The 18,389-nt window shown below is 38.7% G+C and overlaps 1 protein-coding gene across 3 annotated transcripts in view; it reads left to right on the top strand.

Annotated features, from left to right (window-relative positions):
- Positions 1-18,389, top strand: part of TMEM164 (transmembrane protein 164) — a 41,697-nt gene that overhangs the window by 1,389 nt on the left and 21,919 nt on the right. For 2 of the 3 annotated variants that reach the window (XM_021406424.1, XM_021406425.1), the window contains exons 3-4: positions 14,493-14,542; positions 15,588-15,654. In XM_021406424.1, the coding sequence (XP_021262099.1) occupies positions 14,493-14,542; positions 15,588-15,654 (117 nt within the window). Of the gene's footprint in view, positions 1-6,597; positions 6,762-14,492; positions 14,543-15,587; positions 15,655-18,389 lie in introns of all 3 variants that reach the window. The other variant, XM_021406426.1, reaches the window with a different exon arrangement.

Raw genomic sequence — 18,389 nt, 5'->3', positions numbered from 1 at the left:
GTGAAACTGTAGCTAATGTTGATGTCTAGCTCTGTGGCTGAAAAGGCTTTCTTGCCACCAGAAAATGCTGTTTCTGCCAGCTGCAGTGGGAAAACTTGCACCAAATTTGTTTAAAAACAAGGTTACTGCTGAAGAGCCTGTGTGAATTACACGCAATTTTTTTCTTCAAGCAAGTGACTTCCAGGGGTGTGAATGTGTTTTGTGAAGTTGTTAAAGAAGCGAAAAACTTCTTTTTGATGCAGACAATTTTGCTTTGCTTTTCTCATTTTAAAAGCTGCGTGAAGCTAAAACAGGTGTCATCCTTGTCTTACATACAATGGTGAATGAACTGAGGTGGCTTGATTCGTGTGGATAAACTGTGTGCTTCAACAGCTTGTGGCGTAGTTGTTGATGGAAGATAATGCACAGTTTATGTAGCTGTCAGACTAATACAGACATTCATATTTTGTGAGTGAACTGTGATATCTAAAGCTTACAGAGTATTTGTGAATAGTTCTATGCATGTACTTAGCTCGCTGAGGTTGTTAAGAAACGTAGGATGTCAAAAATAATCCGTTTATTAATTTGGCTAATATTCTACCATCTACACTGGGCAACTTACAGCAGTTGAACTCAACAACAAATAAGAGGTTGTCAAGAAAAAAAAAAAAAGCTTTCATAAAAGCTGCCATGGTTTAAAAAAAGTCAGAAATAACAAATGAAAATTGGACCAATACCATTCCTTGTCTCTGTTTGCAGATGTCTAACTGGTAGTACTAGAGATCTGAGGGAGATGGGGATCCTGTTAAGAGGGGTCAAAGAGGCTTTTACACCAATAACTGGGACATCTACAGAAAATAAGTTCCTGTTCCAGAATTTAATTAGTAGGTTATGTGAATTCCTAAGCTGTGACGCAGCATTAGGTCAGTATTTTACACCATAGTAGAAATGCTTTCCATAAAGTGGTAACAGTTGTTGCACAATCAATTAGTATTGGTAAGGAAGAGGAAAACAGAAGGTTTCCAAGAGCTGTACAAATAATTGAAAAATAAAACAATATAGCCACATTCCATTGCTTGGCAACGCTTGCTGCTTACTGGAATGTTTCCTGTTAATTCTCTGGGAAGAAGATGATGACATTTACCATTATTATTTGAATACTTAGTTCTCTTGATACAATATTATAATATTGTTTTATGATAGTGCTATGCTATTAACTAGAAGTATCCATCAGAATGAGGGGGGTGATTCTGCCCCTCTGCTCTCATGAGACCCATCTGGAGTACTGTGTCCAGTTCTGGGCCCCCCAGCACAAGGAAGGCATTGAGCTGCTGGAGCAGGTCCAGAGGAGGGCCACAAAGATGATGAGAGGGCTGGAGCACCTCCCCTGTGAGGACAGGCTGGGAGAGCTGGGGCTCTTCAGCCTGGAGAAGAGAAGGCTCGGGGGGGACCTTACAGTGGCCTGCCAGTATCTGAGGGCGGCCTACAGAAAAGCTGGGGAGGGACTTTTTATAAGGGCATGTAGTGACAGGATGAGGGGAAATGGCTTTAAACTGGAAGAGGGTAGATTTAGATAAGATATTAGGAAGAAATTGTTTACTGTGGGGGTGGTGAGACACTGGAACGGGTTGCCCAGTGAGGTTGTGGATGCTCTCACCCTGAAGGCATTCAAGGCCAGGCCGGATGGGGCTTTGAGCAGCCTTGTCTAGTGGGTGATGTCCCTGCCTATAGTGGAAGGACTGGAATTAAATGCTCCTAAAGGTCCCCTCCAACCCAAACCAGTCTATGAAAAGCTAGTGCTTAGAGGTAAGTCAGGGGGTAACATTGTTTAGCTCACTTCTTAATGCTCTCCCTCAGAGGTAGAGGCTTAAACTCTTGTAGTCAGACATGGACGATTCCTAATCTATTTCAGACCAATTGTGGTACCTTCTTTCTTATCCTGTGCTGATTACTCACTAGAAATGGTGTTACAGCATTTTGTGAAATTGAGACCATGGATATGTCAGTGAAATTCAGAAGTAATGCCCCTTCATCCTCAAACAGATGTGGTAGAAATAGGCCTGGCCTTAATTTAGGGAAATCAAATAGTTGCAAAACCTGCAGCTTTCAGCAGACAAAACAACTTAGAAACAGTGATAGTCAATGACCTCTATCAGCAGAAAAATAATACATAGCAGGTAGAATCTTGAAAGTGTTTTTCTGGCTTGAGCTCGCTGGCAGCAACAGGTTGGCAAGGTGGAATATATGAAAATGTCATTTATCTTGCACTTCCGTTCTTACAGTAGCTTGTACATTAAGCTGCTGCAGGGCCAGAATGTGAGGGTGAACAAGGTAGGAGGTGAAGAGCTGAAACATGCTAGAGCATTTGCAACCCTGTCAGAGGGAAGCTGACAGCAGCTGTTTGTAAAGGTCTCTTCTTCCACTCCGTTTCTGTTTTCTTCATGTGAGGCTGTTTCACCTCACAGCAACAAAGGCTCTGGGCTCTGAGCCAAAGAATATTTGGGACTGGAGAATGTCCTTCAGACTTCATCTGCATAAAACTCCTCCTTTTGAAAGACCTAAGGCTGAAATGAAATGACAGAATAGAATGGGAATTATACCTGCGGTGCATTTGAGCAGACAGAACTGCACCATGTCATGGCTACTGTGGTCTCCAGATGAGTCGATTTTGATCATGTGTCTGACTTCTGCTTAACACGCCGACTTGTGTTTGTATAAAATCTTTTTCATAAGCAGAAAAAACTAGTTTACATATGTTACTGTAAGGATGAAGTGCTGGTTGAATGGACATATTTAATTGCTGAAGCAGTTGTCTTAGTTACGAGATTGAATTTGTTGCTGTTGTGCCACCTAGCTGGATAACACGGAGACACCGCTGTTCATTTCCAGCCCTGTTCGTGGCTTTGGTGTCTCACTTAGCTTAGAAATGATGCTGTTTCTTCACCAGTAATGTAAGTGCAGCATCAGTGAGAAAGAAATGAATTTTTAAAATTTGTATATAAATTTTAAACAAAAAGTGAAATGGAAAATCCTGTTGTTTCTTTAATATGTTGTTTCTGTGCTGTGGGGTTGGGAGTGTTTTGGTGCAGAATGACAGTACGTGGAACAGTAAAGGGGGAAAAGGTCTTTGAAGAAATTTTAGAAATGTATACTCATTTTAAGACTGAGTGTGTATGGCTGGTGTGACTGGATCAGTGACACTGCTGCAAATGCAGCATAAAAGGCTGTACTAACAGGAACAGGGAAGCTGTGTGAGGTTTTCTTTTTCTTTCTTTCTTTTTTTTTTTTTTAATGAAGTCCACTAGGGTGTTGTAAACTTCTTTCCTTTGCACAGCAGGAAAAAAATCAGCATATGTTTAGCAGACTGTGTTACATGTTCAGGACATTGATCATTTGAAGAATTTTAGGAACCATCTATTTTATTGAAATTAGAGATGTGAAGGAAATCTTTTAAGTTTCTGCTTCAGCAGTGTATGAGGGAGGATTCATCTAATAGCAAATTACTGTGTTATTGATATCTAGGTGTTTTGCATAGGAGGCTTTTGCAACTGTTGCTCACAATCAGTGTAACTGAACTAAATGGCCTAAATACATTTGTTGGATATATCCCATAGGACATCAGGCAGGAGATACAGGCAGCTAAGATTAAATGCAGAAAAATATAAACTAGAACCCAGAGATAAAATTAGTCTGTATTGTGAAAGAGAAATTTGGAAAATAAGATGTAGGAAAATCTTCTATACAGCAGTCTTTGAGTTTATTGCTAGCAATGGTACAGCTGGTCCTCTTAGGATGTTCTGAGTTGTCCACTTCTTTGTTTTAAATATGCCAGTGCCTTACTTCAGAACCATGCCTTAACGCCCAGCTATAATAGGAGACTGAGGTTGGTTTTGCCTCAGGAAGAGCTTTCTGTGAGGCTGTTTGCAAGTGTTCTTCCTTCAGAATAATTTCTTCAGGGTAGGTCCTCAGCTGGTAGATTGCCATAATTCACTTCCCATTGTACACTGAATGTACTTAAGGCAGCCAAGGACAGGTATTTGTGAGCTGCAAAGAAAGAAAAAGGCAAGGAAGAGATGAGCCCGACATAATGGGGAGTCCAGTTTCATCCAGTGATTTTGAGCTGATGCTCGTGTAGCTAAAATCAATGCTAAGTGCACCTGTAATTCAGTAAATACTAAATCCTGTGTTCAGTATTGCCAGTTCTGGCTGCTTAGTCACCTGGATCCCTCCTGTCCTCTGTAAGACAGGTTGCTGCGTGAGTGTGGAATTCATTTGTATGCTCTGCTCCTAATGCTTTGTAATACCTGGAAGAGTCCAGTTACGTTGTGTGTGTTTTCTATATTGTCTCTTGAAAACCTTGCATTAAAATTAAAGAGGCATTCCTATCCTGAAACTTTGATTACAGGAGTACTGGAAACTTCCATAGAAATGACACTGAATAATGGCCACAGGTGCTGTTGGGTAACATATGCAACAACCTCCAGCTGAAAGTTTAATGAGTTACTCAATTCTTAAGGGGTTGCAATCTTCTAAAGAGAAAATATTGTCAATAGTTCTGTCCACTGCTGCAAGTATTACAATTCTTAGCAGTATGTAAAACAGCAAAGGCCAAATTTCCCACAGATTCATGCATTTTTCACAACGTGCACGTCTACATGTCTATTTCTAAAGCTCCCTTTTTTTAAATGTCTGCATGTTTCCCTTATCTATGTAATTTTTGTATATACTTATACATTCCAAACCTGCAAAACTTGCAATTTTTAAATCACTCCAGAAGTCAGGATTAGGCTTCAGGAGATTTGATAAAACTGAAGTTTAGTAGAATTTGTTATTTTAAGGATTAAAAAAAGTAAAAACAAAGGCTTGTGAAAATCAAGGCGTGGTTTCTTCCCAAATCTGTACATTCAGGAGGAGTTTGAGACTGCTGTGGCAAGGCCAACAATCCTTTCTGGGCTCTGAAGTGCTAGCTGGTAGCCATAAAGTCCATCACTTAAGTGGAAGATGGGCATAATCACAGCTCACAAACGTACCAGACTATGAAGTGTGCTGCTTGGTTTTTAGATTTGCACAGTGGAGGCCTTTCTGTAATTGCAAATTAATCTTTAATATTTCCTGTTAAAGCTGATTCCTAGAAAGGAAATTCATCTCAATGTGTGGTGAAAAGGGCAGACGGAAAAACAATTAAAGCACTGAAAGCAGCAGTAGTTCTTGGTGACAAGTCTTATTTCTTGCCTGTGGGTGTATTTCCCTTCTGGAAGGATGGTGGCAGCTCAGGGAGCACAGACATGAGGTGATGTGTCATGAGGGAGGTCAGCAATTCCCTTATGTGTGGTCTGGGATGCTCCAGAACTAATAGCTTGGTGTTCAGTTAATGGAAGACATGGCTGCTTCAATGGTTTAATCTGCCCTTTCAGTAACTAATTATTTCTAATTGTTGCAATATTTTTAGAGGCTTTAATTGATGCTGTAATTAATGTCATAGTTTATTGAGCTGAAGCGAAGCTTTTCTACGATAAGTTTAACACTGTATATATAGTTTACTTTACTCTTTACTTTTTACTTTTAAATTTTTGCTTATTTTTAGTAAATCTCAGTATATAGTAAAGGAATTGAGAAATACTGGTATGAGGTAAAGCAAGGATTCTTATTCACAAATAATGTAAACATCTTTAATAAGTATAAAAAAGAATAGCAAATGTTTGAAGGCCACGAGTCACAATCTGCTGTCTTTGAAGAGGTTACAGCTCAGCCCCTTGGACAAGGTTTGGCCAGCACATGCTGTACCTCGAGCTGAAGATGCGCACTTGCTTACTTTGGTCAGGGTGGTGCAGATCATGACGGTATCTCATGGTACAATGAGCGTTCTAGTTGAGGAATTGGGTGTGTTGAAGGTCTAGGTTGAGCTGCTGGGCTTTGGAAATACCTGCTGCGTTTGAGGATAGAATGCACCCTTTGGTAACGCTCTCCTTTATTCTGTGTATTCTTAGGAGAAAAGGAATAAAAAGGGGAGAAATAACAAGTAATATGATTCTCTAAAAAGTAGGGATTGCGTAATTGGTAATTGTAGACATAAAAATTTAAGTTAGCCTAAATATTTACACTGAGGATTATTGACTAAACTAGAGGAATTATTAGGCAAGTGGATTTATTATATATTATTAGGCAAGAGGAATTAGTAGGCAAGTTGTTTTGATAAGATCATAGGTTTAATACAAATATTAATCAAAATGTAATTTACGTAGTTTGTGCAGCATGAGGTCATCTATTTATTTGTTTATTTACTTTGGAGAATGGGGCTCTTAGGAATGCTTTCAGTGTTCTGTCTGGTGCTGTAGTGCTTCACTGTTAGGTGTAATATGTTTTAGGATTTCTACCTATTTTGAGGTTTAACAGACCATTCTGTACAAACTATTAGCTAGCAGCTTCAACTGATCTTTCACTCACTGTCTGATGCCTCTAGGAACTTCAGTGGAGTTATAGAATAAATGAAATAACAGCAGTAATGGTGTGGGGCACCATAAATGTTCCAGGGTTTGGGTTGACTTTCGTCTTCTGGTTTCCATTCTTCAAAAATGCTCCTTTGTTGTCTCCCTTACACTGCTGCGTTTGCTCTTGTAGTAGCAGAAGGTGAGCTTCACTGCAGTGGTTGTACGACCTACAGCAACCTGAACCGTGGTGATGTTCACCCAGAGGAAGTTCTGTGCCATGAATCTGAAACCTGCTGCATGTGTAACAGGACTCATGTTTCTCGTGACACTTCCTCAGGGCTTTAGATAGATACGGTAAGGGTTCACATTTGTTCACATTGCCAAGTAAATAGTATCAAGGGAATTTAATCGTTTCTAGCGTAACACTTTGGTATTTGGTGGTATTTTCTAGAAATTTTATCAGGAATATGATGTCATATGTTGTAGCTTTTTATGGATTGTGTTAGTATTTCTGTTTCTTTGAGGAAAATGATGTTTTGTAATAATGAAGCTATTACATATTAATTGTCTTAGTGTTTTTAAAGGTGCTTCTTACTGTAGGATATGCACTTGGCATAGTCCACTGTACACAATCAAAAATGATTTCCAAATATCCGGCTAGTTACATGTAACGGAATCATTGGGTAATTGCCGCTTGGAGAAGTAGAAGCCTACTGAAATCTTACTTGTGTATTAACCCGCAAACTTAAAGTGCTCTTTAATTCTGTAAGCTTCTGACATAGAAAAAGTGAAAGCACTCTTGCTTGGTTTCTCACTGGTAAAGCCTCTCTATGCACAGAAAGATTAGCCTACGCCTCTCAAGTCTAGAGTAATAAACGTGAAAAATGATTTATTGAAGATATGGTTGATAAGGATTTCTCTGAACTTTAATTCTCCTTGCCAATATGAAAAACAAATTAAGGATATTTGACTAGGAAGCACTGGTGGGGCTGCAAATGGCTTGTATTTTTTCACACATGCCGTTCTGTGATGTGAGCTCGGAGTACTGGGAGAAAAACACTTTTATTCATATCTTTTTAATTAATTTCTTCAGTTTCACAAAGGCTTATATCTATGTTCAGTGTTGCAAAAGGCCAGGGAGCAGTTGAACTTAGCTATGTAGAAAGCAGATGTTTTGACCTTCACTATCTGAGGTTGAAGGTGCAATCACTTTGCCCAGTGTAGCCAAAAAATCAAAGCCGGAATCGTTCAAGGTACCATTCAAGTTGTGTGCTAAAAATATAACTTTCTTGTGGGACAATTGTTTGTAGCAGTATGATTTTTTTTTTTCCCCACATGAACATGAGTAATTTATTACTCTTGTGATACAGTGAGAGAGGGTGTTGTTTATTTGGGTTTTTTGAAGAAAGGAACAGACAGAATTGAGAACATATTTCTGTTATTTGGGAGAGATGGAGAGTAATGGTGGGTGAAGAGATGCTCATTGTATGATGGGTTAATTGAAGACCTGAGATTTAATGCCTGGATGAGTTGAGGTTTCTAATTCTTTGATTTTCTTAGTTTACTTTATCTTTTTTCTATTTTCAGCTTCCCTGATATTTTAACTTTTTTTCCTTAGTGTCATCTTTAGAGTTGCTGTGGTAGGTTTCCTGCAAGAAAAATCAAAACAAACAGGAATGTTAGTCAATTTGTTCTTATGTGTTCAGTCTGAAAGCACCGTGTTATCCAGCACATAACTGTACATCACCAGGAAATCTTCCAGATGTCCTTGTGGCACTGGAGCCTTGGGGAAGAGTAGAGCAGGCTTCTATTATGTCAATTTTGCTACTGTAGGAAGTGGATATGGAATGTCATGCTCAGGGGAGAAAGTAACAAAAGCGAAGACAGATCAATATCCACGTGAAAATCTTATTGGGACCCCCTGCAAGCTCTCACAATGTCAATAACAGGTATGAATAGAAATTAATCTAAATTCAGTATGAATTGGCTTTGTAAAGAAGTTGGAGGTTTGAATGTTACCTTTTTTTTATCAGCCTTTTTGTTCTTTTTCCCCCAAAGAAGTTTTTGTTTGGCAGGTTTTGCTAATTGTGTTAGGCTAGGAACGGAGGAGGAAGTAAGCCAGCCACTGCCAGCAAAGGGATGGTTCAAATGTTGGTTAGAGAACAAGGAAGAAAAGTAAGCTCAGTGACGCCTTTTCTCTGAAATCCCTGTTCCTGAGATATCCTAACTAATTCTACTGCACACATAGAAGTAACTTAGTCCTGTGTTAATAATTAACCGTAAAACATGAGAAGTCTACAAATCTTTCACCTAAGACTGTAAAAGAAGGTGAGTGTGGGTTCAGTCATTAAAGTAGCTGAACCTGTGAAAGGGAAGGCTAGCCAGGAACGTCCAAGGGACCATAGATAACTTAGGGAACATGAGATTGCAGAGTAGAGGATGGAAGTTGTTCAGCGTGCTTCTTTTATCTCAGGGGAACTGTGGGGCTGCAAGGAAGGACTGACACGCTCATCTTTCTCAATAAGTCTGCTCTATAGACCACAGGAGCTACTCTCACCGTGGTATTACTTAGTTGTCTGCCAGTAACACTGCTTTGAATTATGAGTGTTCTTAATGCTAAATTAAAAATTCTACAGGAGAAATGAATTAATCTCTGAACTTTCCTGGCAGCTGCAGTAGGAGAGCTGTGCTTTTTATGCTAAAATATTAAGAAAATTCAAATTGCTGCTACTTAGCAAAGCGAATGTAAGATCTGTTCTGATCTTCATTCTCTTCTCAGATTTAGCAGTCTCAAAGAGTAACACTAAACCACTGTTAGTCTTTGGTTTTTTTAAGTTACTTTTTTTAGAAGGCAGACAGATGGGTTTTAAATGATACTACTGTTTTGTGCTTAATTCATAGTTTATGCACAAACAATCAATGTCTAAAATAAACCTAGACACTGAATGGAAGCTGAGTTGATGATGGAGTTGTTAAACTGCTGCTTTCTGACAAATGATAAATGACTACTTTGAACGTACTTCAGAAAAATGAATTTTAGGATTCAAAGCCTTCTACATCTTTTAAATTATCCAGCTGCTTGAATGTACTTTGTCTCATGTTCCTCCTTCGGGGAGGGGTGGGGGGGATGAATTTTTTTCACACTGAAAAACACTTAACCTTACCTTTAAAAGGTACTTTGATTTTTTTAGACATCTTCGTATCTCCAGCTGTGGGGAGTACTTTGATAAATGTAATAAAGGGCTAACCAGAAGTTAAGCACGTTATTGAGGATGTTGGCCAAATGCCACTTGAATGCTGGCAGGCGTGAGGCAGCACTACCTCTCTTGGAAGCCTTTTCCAGCGTTTGACCACCTTCGGTACAGAAATCTTTCCCAGTTTCCTGTCTGGACCTCCTTGGTGCAGCTTTGTTCTGTTCCCTCATGTCCTGTCCTTGGCTACCAGTTGTGTGACACGTTCTTTTCTTCCACTGCTGCCTTTTGAATTGTTGTGTTTTGTCTCTTTAGTTTGTTTTGCTCAAACAAGATAAATTTTGTTAGGCATGTTTCTGTCTCTCCACTGACCTCACTTAATGGTGGAGCGAGTCCTAATAGGCTTTGCTGTATTCACTCCTTAAAGAGAACAGTTTATCTATAACCACATGAAGAAACATTTTGCTGTAGATCACATTTCCTACATCAGAAGGTAGAAACAAGACATTTTTCAGATCTGTGGTCTTTCACGTGATTGTGCTAGTAGTTAAAGAAGCTTTCTTGATAAAATCAAGTAAAGTCATGATCTTACTGTCTTCAGAGTAGACTTTTTATGTACAGATTCTTCTACTTGCTACAGTAACACAAACAATTTATACAGTCAGATTTAAGAAAACAGTGTCCCCTGAAATTCATGGATCTCAAACAAGATATTTCTCGGCAACTCCATGAAGTATCTAATGACAAATTCACATACATGTGTGCTTTAGAATTTCAAATTTACTGCTACAGGGAGAAAAATACTGTCCTTTTCCTTCTACTTTGCAGTCTGTCCTAATCCCGAAGATATTAATTAGAACTTTTTCTTTTTAGTGTATGGTTCAAAGAAGGGGAATATGGAATAGATGGATTCGTGACCCGTTTCTGAGTTAGTTGTGAGGTCAGTTTCTTTCTGATTTTGTCTTGGTACAGGAACGGTTAAGCAGAGCAATCCTGTATGCTGCAGTCTCCAAATGGTAACAGCCCTGCTGATCTGTCATGTGTTGTGGTGTGACCTTTGTACTTGGGCTTGTGCAGGGGGTGCTGGCCGGGCAGTTTCTCATGCTAGAAATATTTCCCATTGGGATGGATAATGGTATTTATGGCAGAGCAGTTATGAATTTCTCTGACTTTGACTTCTGCTTTCATCAAGGTCCTTAAAGTTGAAGTGAACCTCAGTTTGCAAATCTAACAGTGTTGTGAATTTTCTTACAGCTTATTGCTTGAGGAAAAACTGGGTAATCTTCTGGTCCTGTGCTGGTGGAAAAGACTTGTATGTCCTTATTCACAGTATTATCCCCACCTAGGACTGCTCTGTGTTTCCTCAAGGCTACTCACGATTTTGTACCCTCTCTTTCTATTACTTACACCCCATAGGGTTTGTTTGCTCGTTTTCTAACAGATTGAAGAGTCTTGTGGTCATGCTTGTCGATCTCTGCGCTTTTTGGGGAGAGAGGTCGGAGTGGACAGGAGCGGTTGGAACCATGCCCAGAATTATTGCATAACCCATAGCACAAAGGGGGTATCTTACAGCTTGTTTTTCCCTCCCCACATACTTACTTTTGTAGATCTTGGGTTTCTGGTTAATTCTTTTGTCCTGCTTCTTTTTAACACATGTAACAGGTAACACATCTGACAGAACAAGGGAGGACAGTGAAGCTGTTACTTTGAACTTCTCCTTTAGAATAAATACAGCTATGCTGCCCTGAAGGAAGAGAAGCCCACCTCAGGGTACTTGAAAGTAGGTGCTGCCTTGTTCACAGCAGTGCTGTGCAGTGCCCCGGCGAGGAGGTGAGGGCAGCATCTGTGATGGGCTGTGTGTGTAAATCCTTGGGAGTGCCAGCAGGGAAGGAGAGACTGGGAATTCTTCACAGCTGTGCACTAATTTGATGTGATGTTGTTTGGTGTACAAAACTGCTGGTTTTTTTTTCCCCGCAAGGCAAAGGATTTTATTTCCAGTATGACAGTGAAATGTAATAGGCTTTTGGGATGAGGATGTGAATACTTGTGTTAGAGCTTGTGATCTTGTCTGCTGGGAATGTGATTATTTTCAGGCCATTAATTACTCTGTGTGAGCTGAACTCACAAAACCACTTTTTATGATGTTTAAATCTACTCGGTGACATAGTTCTTTGAAAACCAAGTACAAATGTTTCTTGTGAAGCATCTCTTTTAACAGGGTCTGAGGTTTATTTATCACAGGAAAGTACTTACATGTTTAGAGAGAAAGTGCTTGGTGTTAATTTGCTAATGCTGAAACATTTGAAGATCTCTTCCATTACTGTAAAGCTTGAACATAAATGTTCTGGTTTTCTCTGTTGCTCTCAAACATGTTTTCTGAAAGATTCCCCCATAACCAAGGGACTTGCATGCTTGAAAATATTAAATACTTGCTTTGCCTCATCAGTTCTCAAAACTGTTTATTACAGCAGAGCTGACCTGAAAATAAGTAGCTGTGAATCTGTTACTCTTCTTTGTTGGTCTTCGTGGTAGTGAAGTACTTGTAGATGTTCATCTCAATCTATATAACAGTGCCATACTTCTTAATATCAGCTATGTGGTGGTGTTCAGCCAGTAGGCAGTGTGCAGGCTTGGTGTTTGGAGCACTGCGTTGTGTGAGGAAAGGAAGCGAGTGATGTGATTAAGCCGTACTTCTGTTTTGCTTATTTTGTGCATGCAGAGAAAAGAGGAACCTGCTTTTTTTTTTTTTATTTTTTAAGGTGAAAGAAGTAAGAAAATGCATTTTATACTGAAAGAGCAGAGTTTTTTTCCGTGTTGATGTGAATGAACTATTTTTCAAAAGCAACATCTTTCTGTCTGACTTGGGAGCTTATGGAAGTCATGGGATAGCTGAACTGAAAACTTAGGAAGAGCAATTGAGACTCCAAATGCCATTGTCTCCTTTTGTTACCGTGAAGCATGGGATGTTCATTAAGCTTAATGCATGCAGGGAGCATAGGAGGATAACAGTTATTAAGAGGCAGGTAGAAACTACTTATGGTTTTCAAATAAAATACTGCCTATAGTTTAAAGTATTTTAGATAGTAAACAGTTTGTTGTGAAAGTATGCAATGATGGAAAAATGAGACATAATTTGTCAGACGCTTCAGAGAAATACTGTATAGGTATTATGTGCAAGGTGATATATAGAACTCTCACAGAAGTTGCTGGTATATATTTTTTCTTGTTATTTTTCATCAGCACAAGAAAGTGTCTAGTAGAGGATTGTCATCATGTGTCTATTTTGTTCTTTTAGCCTTTAACCTGCCCTGACTTGCTGAATTGCTTTCTGAATATAAGGCTTCAGAGTAATCCTGGATTTCAACACTGTTCACTGAGAAAATATCTTGAGGTGCTTTCAGCTAAATTTAAGTTCTGCCTTTCTTGCTTTGCCTATATTAGAGTTCTGTATGACTTAGGGAATATATATATATATAGTGTGTGTACATGCATGTTCTAAACTGTTACAGAGGCTGATTGACTTGAATTAAATAAACAAGTTGATGAGAGAAATAAATGCCTGCGTTTAACTCGAACTAGAAATAACATGTTCAGAGTTCTTTTATGCTTATTGTTTGGTAATGACAGTAAGCCCCATTTAGAAACAGGGGATGAATAGTACCACCTGGGCATCAGCTTTCCTACAGTTGCTGCAGCAGGTGTGTGACTTGGCGGCAGTTGAATGTGTCAGAGGTATCTGCACAGATATGTCCTGCAGCACTTGAAAGAAAGTGCGCTGAGTCGTCCACAAAGCAGACGTGTTCTCCAGATGTTCTCATGTTGCAGTGGTTTATTGATAATTTGTTTTGTATGTTGGCAGAGAATTAATCTATTGTGAATTTATTTTTGCAACAGCAGTAAAAATCACAGTTCCCTTCCCTTTATTTGCTGAAATTTTTTTTTTTTTTTGGAGAGTAGCCCAAACTGTGTAGGAATTCTTATTTTCAGTAGCGTACAATGTAATTATCACTGAGTGCTTAGGTCATCTCTTCATATCTGAAGACTTGCTGATATGAAGTGCTTTAACTTACTGTGAGAGATATTAAATAGCAGTATCAAAGGATGGTGATTATCCTCTGAATTTATATGGGGCATAGATGCAACAGTATTTTACTGCATAATGATTTAAATCAGATCCTATTTACGGTAGGAGTGTGATCTGCAAAGAAAAACAAACATAATCTTCTCCAGCTGTATTGTGTTATTCTTGGACTTGTGAAATGGCTGGCTAATAACTGGCAACATGCTTGCAGAACTTTTGGAAATACTCTCTTGAGTAATGCAGTGGGCATGTTTGAAGATGACTACTAAGCTTATCCATAGAACAGATACTGTTGTAGCCTTATTTTGGAAAGTACTAAGAGGCTTTTATAGAACCACCTCAATTTAAAGCTTCAAGAGCCGGGACCTACGCTGCTGAAGCAAAGGGGGGAGGCTTGTCAGTGTAAACACTTGGTCGTTAGCACAGTGAGGACTTTGTGATGACCGATGGCTGTGGGGTTGACAGCACAGTAATCTGCTTTCCATGAGGCCTTGGAAAGACTGTTTTTGTTTTGTTTTTTAAAACGATGATATCAAATAGGCTAGGATTGCACTTGTTTCTTAGGCACTGGCAGAAGCTCAACCCTAGATGCTGCTTGTACTGCATAATCCTTTTACACCTAGAAAATGTGAATTTACATAAAATGTGTAAGCCTTTTAATTTGTTAATGTTTGTTAGTCTTCTCCATCTTTACTGTAAAACAGTTCTTCTGGTTAGAAATGGATGGTTGCATCCAGAACTTGGAAGGAAAGATACTGAAAACGGACTCTAAAAGATCATATCATTAATTTAAATTTGTTTCTGATATTTCAGATTTTTCTTCTTGCTTGCCCTCCATGTCGGGCTGCAATGATTCTCTTCAGGTAATGCCTCCTGTTTACTATATTTCTGTCTACTTGCATAATGTATTTTAGAAATTAATCATAGCTTTAAGTAATAAAATATTAAGATATATATTCAGCAAGAAAGGCATATTGGTTGGACTGAAAAATGGTACCTTAAAAAGGTAATGGCTTAAACTGACTGCTGAGCCTCATACCTGTGGTTCTTTTGTTCTGATGCGGGTTTTGCTCTCACTAGCAGCATACATTAGCTCAGTAACAGCTGAACTACACTCCTCCTTCCACGGACTAACATGTGCTTGCTTACTTAATTTAATGTGCCTCATACCTTTTGATTATCCTCACTAAAAATTAGTATTTGATCTTCATTGAACATTGTACATATGCAATGTGTCTAGTTTTAAAAAGAAGACAACTAAAACAAAACAAATTCTTGCTGATTTTGAGTATTTTTTGAAAGATAAGCAGTATTTTAGAAAAGATTGTATATTGTTACTCATTTTTGGAAGCACGAGGATTTCCAGTGTGCAGGAAGAGCCCAATAAGTAGTCACGGGGAACAACTAGTTGGACTGTGGGGAGAGTCATGGGATTTCCCAGTGGCCACAGTGCTTGCTGCTTTTCAGAATTGATCTTTTTGTTTTCTGACACTCTGACATATAAATGACATTCAAGGAACCATTTGGGGTTTGCACTACTTTCGAAGTTGTACACATGTGAAGTTGCACAGGAGTAGACACTTATCAAATATACTATTTCAAGCTCTGAAAGACAAATGAACAGCAAAATTCCAAGCATTTAACAACCTGTATCATGAACTGGATTAACACAAATGGGCAGTCTAGGCCTTCTAGGAATCCAAAGCTCATTACAGAAAGCAGTCCTACTTAAGAAAGTATTTAAATGTGTATTTAAAGAGAGGCTTTGTCCTAGTTATTGTATTTAACTGTGGCTTTATTCAGATTTTCTCAAATCTCTGACTGCTTTTTATTGAAGGGATTCTACATAAAAAGTGAAAATATTGCATTTCATTTCCAGTCTGAAAATACCACTTCCTCTTTTCTAAGGTTGCAGATGCATATGCTGAATGGGGCTCTCTTGGCGTTGCTGTTTCCTGTCGTTAATACACGCTTGGTGAGTGTACTGTATCTTTCCTCTTCCTTTTTAATTTATTTCTAAAAGTTTTTATCTGTAAGGTTATTTGACCTTTGGTTCATTTGACCGTATATAGTTAATTTTACCAGGCTGTAGATTCCTGGTACAAGTCACTGTGATGGAGCCAAAATTCCAATCCTGAAATTTCTGTGATGATGTTTACAAATCAGTGTGGAGAGTTAATACTGCTATGTTCTATGTGTAGAAGAAAGTACCTTGACAATTCTGGCCTGGCCTCTGAACGGAGGTAAAACATAGAGGATTTGAAATAAACTTCATAGAATAGCGTGTGGCACGTGCACAAGTCCATGGGAATTAATTTGATGTATCTGGGGGTCCTGAAGGAACTGGTGGATGAAGTTGCTAAGGCAACTGTCCGTCATACTTGAAAAGTTGTGGCAGTCTGAAGCTCCTAGTGACTGGAAAGGGAAAAGTCTAACTCTTTTTTATAAAAAAAAAAAAAAAAAAAAAAAAAGGTAAAAAAGAAGACTTGGGAAACAACAGGCTGGTCAGTCTCACTTCTGTGCCTGGCAAGGTAAGGTTATGGAGCAGATCTTCTTGGAAATTCTGCTAAAGCCTGTGGAAAATAAAGAGGTGACTGGTGACAGCCAACATAACTTCAGTAAAGGCAAATAGTGCCAGACAAATTTGATGACACACTGGAGGGAAGGGATGCCATCCAGAGCGACCTGGACAGACTTAAGAGATGGGCCCATGTGAACAACATGAAGTTCAGCAAGGCCAAGTGTGCAAGGTCCTGCACCTGGGTCAGGGCAATCTCAAGCACAAATATAGGATGGTCAACAAATGGATTGAGAAGCACTGCGTAGCCCTGCAGAGAAGTATGTGGTGGAAGTAAATCTGAATATGAGCTGCTGATGTGTACTTGCAGGCCAGGAAGTCATCTGTGTCCTGAGCAGCATCAGAAAAAGCATAGCTGTCAAGGTCAAATGAGGTGATTCTCACTTCTACTCCACTGTTATTAGACCCCACCTGGAGATCTGCATTCAGCTGTGGGGCCTCCAGTACACGAGGGTCTTGGACATGCTAGAGCAGGTATAGAGGGCCATGACTAATTTTCAAAAAATCTTTTCTTCTTTTTTGCAACTATTTAAATGTCTTTTAAAATATAGTTCACTTATATTCATCTGCTTACATATTTACAGTGTCTGGATAACGTATTCATATCTATATCTGCATAGCATGTGAGTTAATGATATTGTTTGGGACTTCAGACTCTGTTACAAATCTCATTAGTGGTTGTCCATTTACAAATCTCAGCAGTCTTAATAGGATTAAGTCTATAAATCAGCATCTGTATTGAATTTTGATGGTACACTGTGTTGACTGTCCACACTGGCATGTAGGAGACTTGAAAATCAAGACTTACTTTGGACTTGTGTATGCTTTCCTTCTTCTCCCATTTAAGACAAGAAAAAATTCCCCTGAGACACGGTTTAATTACTGGAGAGAGGATAATCCATCTGTAGGCTTTTACATTATCAGAAATGACATTCCTCACTGCATAGAACACACGCATACACGGAAAGTTGAATCATTTTTTCAGATTTTATTAATAAAATAACCATAGATTTTACTCAAGTTTTATGTTGTCCTTCATTCTCTGCTAACTACATATATTCTTTTCCACGTATATGAAAAAATACATAAAGCATTATGTATGGGAAAAATATATATTCACACGTGTGTTGTATACATGTGTCTCTATATACATATATATGTATATAGCTGCTTATGTGCAGTTTGTCAGTGTGTTTTAATACAACTAATTACTGCTGAAGGAACATTAAAAAATAAAAATAAAAAAATACTCGTTTTCCCTGATAACTGGGAGAACGCATCTCACTTTGTATTTCAAACTACCTAGTTCTTAAGTTTAGCATAACAAAATGACTTTTCTGTGTTACCTTCTCAGGATAAAATGTTGAAACGTTTAATCACTAGCTTGTGTTTTCTCTGCTATTTTGAAGATCTCATTTAAATTAGAGAAGTGGAGATTAAACAGGAAAAATATGGACTATTTATAAAAATCTGTCCTTAATTAGGGATAAAGGAGGCAAAGGATAATGTCCAAGAGCAAGTATTTTTGGAATAAATACAGCTTAGGTTATTTTTGGCTGAACAGCTGCTTGCCAGGCTAGTCTCTTTTCAGTGTTTCTTCAGGCACAAGATAATTTGGGTGATGTTTTATAGCATGGCTGCTTTGGCCCAAATTCTGTTGTGGTAGACACGCATTCTGCTCTGTAGATGTCATTATCATTTACACTGACTTTGTCCCTAAAGCAAGAAACTTCACTTACAACTTAGGAGTTAAAAAAAAAAAAAAAATTCTGTCCGTGCTGATTTATAGTATCTAAATGAAGAAATGCTTGAGTCAATCAAGAATATACCTCATCTTTTTAAAAATTTCACTAGTGTGATATTTTAAGATGTACATTTTAGTGTGTACATCTCGTACAAAAACGTTGTGTTCTTAGTTGTGTCTGTAAACAGTTGTAATGTATTGTGTCTGGCACAAACTAAGAGCATGAAAAATTGGGCACCTGGCACAGCTATTGCTGTAGAAGTGGGGAAGGAGGTGCTGTCTAGGGACGGATGAGCAAGAGTTCTGAGGTCTGTGGGTGCTGGAAAGCAGAAGACTGTTGTCTCTCGTCGCTTGGTGAGACTGTAGAACCAAACTGGTATATTTCACT

The sequence above is a fragment of the Numida meleagris genome, chromosome 8, assembly GCF_002078875.1.
Source record: "Numida meleagris isolate 19003 breed g44 Domestic line chromosome 8, NumMel1.0, whole genome shotgun sequence".
Taxonomy (NCBI): Eukaryota; Metazoa; Chordata; class Aves; order Galliformes; family Numididae; genus Numida; species Numida meleagris.
Note: the sequence above shows the minus strand (reverse complement) of the source record. Positions and strands in the feature narration are given on the sequence as shown.